Source organism: Carica papaya, chromosome 7 (assembly GCF_054855325.1).
Source record: "Carica papaya isolate Zhongbai chromosome 7, ASM5485532v1, whole genome shotgun sequence".
In the NCBI taxonomy this organism is placed as follows: Eukaryota; Viridiplantae; Streptophyta; class Magnoliopsida; order Brassicales; family Caricaceae; genus Carica; species Carica papaya.
In genome coordinates this window covers 4773002-4781719 of record NC_142315.1, presented here as the reverse complement: position 1 = coordinate 4781719, position 8718 = coordinate 4773002, and the positions used below count along the sequence as shown (strand labels likewise).

The 8718-nt window shown below is 31.5% G+C and overlaps 1 protein-coding gene across 2 annotated transcripts; it reads right to left on the bottom strand.

Moving 5' to 3' along the window:
- Positions 1–3539: 3539 nt before the first annotated feature.
- On the bottom strand, positions 3540–4584 carry LOC110822093 (transcription factor bHLH35-like protein). 2 transcript variants are annotated; one of them, XM_022052099.2, is made up of 3 exons: positions 4418–4584; positions 4149–4289; positions 3540–4033 (listed from the first exon to the last, which is right to left on the bottom strand). In XM_022052099.2, the coding sequence occupies exons 1-3, from the start codon at positions 4529–4531 to the stop codon at positions 3728–3730; spliced, it is 561 nt and encodes a 186-aa protein (XP_021907791.2). In that variant the 5' UTR covers positions 4532–4584; the 3' UTR covers positions 3540–3727. The 2 variants fall into 2 exon arrangements, with proteins under 2 accessions (XP_021907791.2, XP_021907790.2); XM_022052098.2 differs by having other exon boundaries at positions 4149–4295; positions 4418–4578.
- Between the last annotated feature and the right edge of the window lie 4134 nt (positions 4585–8718).

Sequence of the window (8718 nt, the reverse complement as noted above, 5' to 3'; positions counted from 1 at the left end):
TGCTTTCATTGTTTACAAAGAATCTGCGGTATCATGTAATAATGATAAGTAACAATTAAGTCTCATTAAACTGTCAATTAATTGTGGTAACGACTTGTGAAAACTGTCATAAAAAAAACTGTGAATTTAGAAAAGGACCAAATTAAATTCATATCTGACATAGAGACTGATACATTCCATTTTTCTAAATCTGCAACTTAAATAAAATTCTGCTGCGAAATCAAATGACCATACCACGGTGATTGAAAAGTCTGAGTGGACGATGATCTTGGGAGAATTAGTGGTTAGATTATGAAGTTAAAAGCCTTGATGAAGATGTCTATGATGATTCCCTCGATAGCTTCCATAAACCATGAGATGTTCTCCGCCGCCTCTCTTGGTCAGATGCGCTGGAAGTGGCGCCTTCCTCCAAGATTGTGATAACTTGGTTAATGGAAGGATGATGCTCAAGTTGATTCAATCTTTTTTTTTTTTTTTTTTTGGTAATCCACCGGTTGTCTCATACAATGATATTAATTGATGTCTGAGAGAACTAAATTTTCAGGTCTCGTTACCCAAAGTAGCGATTGTTTAAATTTCTTTAGGAAAATAATAATAATAATAATAATTAGTAATATTTATTTATTATAATTAATATATAATTTTAAAAAATAAAGTTCAAATAATTTATACTTACATAAATTTCATGTGCTTTCCCATACATAAATGACTAGTTAAGCCTGAGTAAGGTCGTGTGCATCTTGTGTCATCGCCCAGCTCTTTTAGTCTTCAACTATAACGATGCAGCAAGTAAAATGATTGCATACCTAAATAATTTTCTGTAAAAATCAAACTTATATTATTCGTACGAGTGACTCGAGCCCTTGATAAAAGCTTAGCAATTCACATAGTTGAGATGTTAGATTTAGATATCATAATCTCCGCAACAAGATCATGTATCACAATTGTGAATCATAATATAAAGACCCACAAAATCCAAGATTGCACTAATGCATGTTTACATAATATAATTTAATACCATTTTGTAATACCTTGAGAATTGACCTTCCTTTATATGATAATTAACATTTTATAACTACACAAAATAACAATCGTTATTGGATGTTCCGTAAGATTATAAAATGCTTATAAGAACTACAAAATAAACTTAATATTAGAAACAAGCTTAAAAAAGACAAAACAAATCATTAATTGAGAGTAAATCCTATTCTATGTAAGTTTCAACGCTCTGGTTATTATTTTTTATATTTACTAAATGTTAAAAATGTGTATAAATAAGAGGAAAAAAAATAACTTTTTTCTAAATAATAAAATAGTAGAAGTCTTTTTAAATTAAGTTAATATAGTTGAGTTTAGAGATATTATAACTTAAAATATAAAAAAATATGGTAGAGAAACACATATATATATATATAGTAGATACTACCTTAAATGAAAAGATGAGATGACATTCTAAATGATATCAATAATAAATAAGATCAAGTGTCCAAATATCTTTTGAAGGCAAAAGAACAAATAAAATGCAGAAGAATTGCCGGGCAAATCTCCTTTGGCAGGAGGCTCATTGAAGAGAAAATTGCCCACCTGCCTAAAAAAGATTTCACCCAGTAATCTTCAGCTGCATCACCTCTTAACTCACCTGAGTTATTGCTAGAAACTAAGCTTGTATTTATGCTTTCCTACATGAAGCATATACCATGGAACAATACCATTCATCGTTTTATGAAAAATGGTTCCTCAACACTCTCTTTTATCTCCTTGTGATTCCACTCTTTTCAAACCTACACTGGTTTTCTTTTTCTTCTCCTTTTTCTATGCTACATGAATTTGATCCATGTCGTATCATATTTATCAAGATACGAATATATACTGATTTTTAAGCAAATATTTTGTTCTACTATTGTAATTTTTTTTTAATGTAATATTCTAATTTTACATTTTAACGATACGTGATTACTGAGTTTTATATAATTGAATTTAAATATTTGAAGATAAGTAATTTGTGTTTGAAGAGTCGTTGAATTAGTATTACTTAAAATTCTAAATGTTACAATTTATGCCACAAATTTAATTTATAACCAAATATTTTTCTAACTCAAAATCATACATTACCAAAAAGTTAAATTCAAATTGTTAGTAGTAAATCACTTTTAAAATTGATGATAACTTCTTACTACAGAGTACAACTCTAACTTATTGTAGTCACACGTCGGTTTACAAAATTTTTAATGTTTTGAACGTAAATATATTTTGTAAACCTAATAATTTTTTAATTTATAAAATATTTATAAAATTATGTTACCGAATTGTAGTACAATAATTTGTACTGCACCTTTTATTTGTTGTACTGGTATAACGCATCGCGTATATAATTTGAATAATTTTTTATGGAATTACTCAAAAAAGAGATTGTAATAAAAGTAGGGAGATTGCAATGTCGACATTGCATGGTCAATGCATGAATTTAAGTGTCTTTTTCAATATTGTACGAAAGGGGAGGAGGGATAAGTTAGATCACAAAGAGAATCAAGTTAAAGTTGTGGTTTCGACACAATGTATACACACACACACACACATATATACACACACATGTATTGTTGATAATAAATTGAAAAGGAAGATGAAAACAGGCTGTCGACAGATTCTCCCAGATTGAAGATCCGAGGGCATGTTCTGTGTACGTTTAGTTTCTTTTCATGGCTGCCAAGAGGTGTTGTATGATATGGAGTGGAGGCCAAACTGATGAAAAGGAGAAGAGAAGTACAAAAATGGACCTCAAAGTTTATTCCCATACGCGGAAACTCGAATTATGCATGAATTGTAATAATAAAAAGGGAGAGAGTCGGATCACATGACACCAATTTCTGGTCCAAATAATCAAAACCCATTATCAATGAAACAACCCTATTCCAAATTGGGCCGGATTCAAAGCCCATGGACCAAGTCCAAGCCCAAGCCCATTATTTTTCTTATGAAAACCCTATTCCAATAAACACCCATGCGGGCATGAAAATTAAATGGTCAAGTCAAAGTAATTTGAATAATTTCTAAGAATGTTTATAATCATTTAAATACTGTTTTACAATATGATTGTGTTTTTCACATATAGTTTTGAAAAATATAATACATTATTTTACTACAAGTTATTTTGACAATACTTTTAATAATTCACTATACAAACATCAGGATTTAACTTCTATCCTATTGATGCACTTATCTATATATAAATGAATTAGGGCCAAACATATTTGCTTATCCTAAAATCAAATCAAATTTTTTTCATATACCCTTTTTCCTGTGATATAACTCTTTACCATTCTGCCTGGAAAGAAAAATAGAACCTAGGTATAAAGTAATAAATTTTTGGGTGTTGTAGTTAAAATATTTCCTCAAAAGAAAATTTGAAACCAATATTTTAATCCCGGATTTCAGCAACTAGATTGGGCAGAGAGGTTTTTTTTTTTTTTTTTAATTTCTAGAACCCATTTGATCTTTTCTTGAAGAATGAATCAGTCAGTCAATTATCTGCAGCCAGAACCTCATGAGAAAATAAACATATTGAAAAACAAAAAAACAAAATCCAAGTTAAATTTCAGAGCTCATTCCCAGTCTACCCTTTTTACATTAAAGATGACAGTGACAAAGCAGTAGAGATCAGAACCTACCTACACTCATATATAAATCTTCAACACACAGGAAGTTAAATTACCGTCAATGAGAAAAATAATTAAGCATTTTCATCTGTGCTTTTACAGTCCTGGTTGATTTCTTCCTTTTGTTTTTTATCATCACCGTTAATGGCGTTAGCAAGAGCTTGAGTCATATTGCTGACGTCCAAATCTCGATCATCATCAGCTGCAGCAATGGCTTCCATGGTGAACAGATTAGAGGTGCATGAAACTCTGGCTTGAACGACATTTAGACCCATCTCCTCCAACCTCTCTAATATTGCCATAAGTCTATGATCTCCTCCTTGGTTGCAGGTTATCCTCAATAAAAACCCTTGTTCAATCTTCACTACCTTCACTAGAGCCTGCAAAAATGTAATAACATATATATATATATATATATCTACTTACCCATCAATATATATTCACACACACACACACACACATATATATATATAGAGAGAGAGAGATAGGGCAGACCTTGGGCAACTGGATCTGTTTAATTAGGTTTAAGTATTGTTTTTTGATTTCCAACAAATTAGAGTACTCTCTGTTGATAGCCTCCATCTTGAGTTTTAGCTTGAATATGTGGAGAAGAGCCTTCATAATGACTTTCTCCGTCTTTTCCTTCAAAAACCAATATGTATATTACACACATATATACAAACACAGAGGCACGTCAAGAAAGAAGAAGATTATATAGTTTGTTGTGTATATATATATATATATATATATGCGCGTGTGCGTACCTTTTTCTTTAGAGCTTTTGATGATCTCTTTCGCAATACCTTAGAAACCATTTTCTTCGTTTTCCTTTTGTGAAACTTTAAGAGATGAGTTAGTGGATTGAAAATGGTGGGCATGCTTTTTAAGTGTATGTCATAGACACATATATATATACACACACACACACACACACACGAGAGAATGTGTATTGGGATCTCTAATTTTCAAGCTACCATCCTCTGTCTTATGTGATATATATTAATAAATAAATAAATAATAATATCTGGAATTGAAAAGGAGACAAGAATAAGAAATATTTAATCAATAGAAAGGAAAAAAAAAAAAAAGAAAAAGAAAGTTTATTCGTCGTTGGTTGGTTTTGTTACTGTCTGTCAGAATTTTTCTTTTCAAAATTCCAAAAACTAGACGATGAATCCAAAATGTTTGAAAATTTTTAGAATTTTATTGTATTGGAATTATACAAACTTCTTCTCCAAGTTTTCACGTGCTGCCTACTAGACATCACACACAGTAGTTTTTTCGATAATCGTCTCAATAAATTATGTATTATAATATCAGACTCAAATTACTTCTCCAATTTTGGTAAACATACATATAATTCATGCTTTTTATTCTAATAGAATATAAATAATAAATTCATCTTTTTCTATAAATTTAAACTTATTACATAACTGGTTTAATTAATTTTTTAATCCTATAAATAATTACAAGTACTCCCTTACATTAGAATTAATATCCTTACATGGGTCTTTTTCTTTTTTCTCCGCATAATTAAATAAAATTATATTAGGGATGCAGTTTAGAATATAATCCTCCATTGTTGTATTATTTTAGAGACTTGTATAGGAATAATATTTTTGACTTGGATTTCTTTAATTTTGTAACACCTACCAAAACTTTTTTATTTATTTATTATTTTTTATTAATAAATATAATTAATTAATTATTTATTTTAATTTAATAAAAAATAGAGTAAAATATATGGAGTATTAAATTAAAAATAATTTTGAAAAAAAAGAGTAAAAAATTAGATTTTGAGAGTATTTTTGAAAGAAAAATCGGAAACTGAATGTCAAAATGCAATTTAAAAAAAAATTTACTACGTCAAACGCCCGGTCAGTAACCCCAACCAACCAAGACGCCCCAAGTGACAGAGGTGCTGACGTGGGAGGCCATGCGGGAGGAGCTAAGTTGGCGATCCACGTGAGTACGATCCAATGGCTGAGGTCCGTTCCTGCGCGCACGGACGGATCAGAGTGAATCGCGATGGACGGTTCATATTGGATCGCGATGAACGATCCAAATTCACTCCCTATTTAATCGCGATCGGACGATCCAGATCAAACGCGATGAACGGTCCAGATCAAAAGTGAATTAATATAAATAACCACCATCCACACCAAATCCTGACCCTAGCCGCCAGAACCCCTCGCTGGAGAAGACAACCCAGCCGCCGAGGAGTCGACCTCCGCCACCCGCCGTCGAATCGGAACCCTTTTCGACTGCTAAAAAAGGTAAAAAAATTTCATTTTGCACGAAATTCAATTTTAAGCCCATCTATGCCCAAATTGGAGTGAAAAAAACCGACGAATTGGCTGGAAAATACCGACGGCGCCGCCGTGGAAAATTTCACAAACTGCCTCCGATGAGACCCTTTCTGATTTTCCTTTCGCATAATTTTTCCATCATTGTGATCACTGTTTTCTTCTCTACAGGTTGACCGAAACGAAACACTCAACCACAACATGAGCCGGAGGAGCGCCGCACCGGAGACCTCCGCCGCCGGTGAGTTTCGGTTTTTCGTATTTTTTCGACCCACCGAGGCCCTTTAGCATGTGTGCTCGCAGGAATCGATGTAAAATAGGTCGAATTCGGTTGAAAATGGCCGACTCGAGGCGGACCGCCACCGCAGGCGGCGACATTATCTCTAGAGCATGGCGCAGTCGCCGTGCCGAATTTCTGGAATTGGCCGAATAGGCCCTGAGACTGATTTTGGGTTTATTTGGACCATTTATAGGTACTATAAGCATGTTTTAGTTTCCGGAGAAAAATTCAGGGAACCTAGGAACCGCCCGTAAGCGTAGTAAACCGTTTATCTTTTCAGTGTCAAATCGAGTAAGGATCTCTCACCCTATTCTCTATCATAGAATTGAAGTTTAAATAAATAATAATACAGTATTTTGTACAAATTAAATAGATGTACATAATTAATTACGGATTGCTAATGGAGCCCGAACCGGACATTGTTCTCTGTTGATTTATTTTACAGTGTAAAAGTATGATAGTATCTGATTTATCTATTTTATGGTTTAAATGCATGTATTACTGTCTTACCTGACTTCTGTTTGATTTGGGATTTGAGACATGATTGCATTACCAAGTGCATGTTTATTTGTTTATATGATTATGTTTGATTTAGTAATAAAGACTAAATAAAGACAGAAAATTAGTGTGATCAAATAAACAGATGGAATGACAACCTTACTAGATATCTTGAGAGATGGTGAACGGACCAGCTACATAGGGAACCCCATCGTGAACGTTGTCTTATATTGGATGGGGTATGAAAACTTGATAATTTGGCACTCATACCGGACAGGGTATGGGGACGACCCGCTTCACCCTCATACCGGATGGGGTACTGAGGTTCAATATCTTAGCGCTCATACTGGATGGGATTTGGAGACGGCCTTGTAATTGAGATTGTTAAGGAAAAGAGTTCACGTATAGTGGGGACACCCCTATGGATCCCTATGGATTCTAGTATGCTGGTAAAATGAGAAACAGTTATAATTTAGTTTATTGTTAATGGATATAAATTTATGATATGTTCTATGTTGCTGGTTGTTCATGAAATTATGATTTATATGGTATTATTGTCTCTACAGGTTGTTTTTATAAATTTCATTACGGTAAGTGAACGATAAATGGTTTTATGATTGATAAACGAATTTGCTAAATTTGGTACTCCATTAGTTATTTTAATTTTATACCAATCTTTATTTCTGTGTCGATGATATAGTGTGATATCCTTACTAAACTAGTGTAGCTCATCCTTTAGTTAACAATTTCAGATCAAGAGAACCTGGTTTTAGAGATCGATTCGCAAGAAGATTGCGAATAGATGCTAAATACTTTTTATTTTCTATTACTTTTCTTATTTCTCGTGTTTCTTTCAAAATATTCATTTCATAATATTATTTAGTATTTTTAAGTTATTATGTAAGGGATGTAAAACTTAACCTTTTATTTTGTTTCCGCACTTAAATTATTATATATTTTCTTTTAAATTTCCAATGGTGTTAGAAATTTGATATATTCGAATTCGATTTAATACAGTTACTTTTGTTAAATGATGGATTCGAGATGAGTTAAGATTAATAGATAAATAGTTTGAAAATTGGACGGGTTAGGGTTTTACTCATTAAGGCTCGTCTGAACCTAACTTAGTATATGTATTGATAGATATGTGCATATAAATATGAATATAAATATAATCATATTAATATTAATATAATATAATAACTTGATTGGATGAAGTTCGCATAACTTACAATTTTTTTTTTGTTTCTAATGTAAGATTATAATTTCTCTCTCGATATACAATCTAGTATGATAAGTTACTTGTTAAATGACACGAGGAAGTAACTGGGAAGAAGGGAAATATTCAACGAAATCTACTTAAAAATTTATTTTAAGCATAGAAAGCAATATAATAATATATAGAAGTGTAAATTATTGAGTATCAAAAGGGAGTCTAGGCCAATAGATGAGTTGAAATATTATAAATATGATTAATATCTCAAATCTATGTATAATTGATTAGATCATTAATTTTAGTTTGAGTCAAATTATTATCGTATGTGTGTATTTTTATTTAAAATTTATTTTTATATTATTATAATTGATGTATGTATATTACATATTTGACGAATATATAGAAATCTATATGTAACAAAAAAGAACTACTAATTTAATTAGTTGGTATCTGTGTTGGAAACTAAATACTTAAATTAGGGTATATATTATGTATGTGTGAGCAAATACAACGACATAATTATGTATAGTTAAAAGAAATTATAATTTAAAAATACTAATAACTAAAAGAAATTGTTTATATATTTAGCCAATGAATTAATGAAGAATGAAAGTATAAACAACAAATGCCAACATGATAATGCCGGATTGAAATGATAAATACATAAACAAACTCCACACTTGTCATATTTTTTGTTTGGTTTTGCCTGATCTAGCCGGAAATGCTACCGTACTTGTGAGGTAATCTGAATAAGGTTTCAGAGGT

Bases quoted from the DNA above. Each gene is read 5' to 3' on its own strand.
- LOC110822093 (XM_022052098.2), bottom strand. From the start codon at position 4,531: ATGCCCACCATTTTCAATCCACTAACTCATCTCTTAAAGTTTCACAAA. The intron at 4,296-4,417 runs GTACGCACACGC...TGGTTTTTGAAG, and splicing joins CAAAAGCTCTAAAGAAAAAG to GAAAAGACGGAGAAAGTCAT. The intron at 4,034-4,148 runs GTCTGCCCTATC...ACATTTTTGCAG, and splicing joins AACAGATCCAGTTGCCCAAG to GCTCTAGTGAAGGTAGTGAA.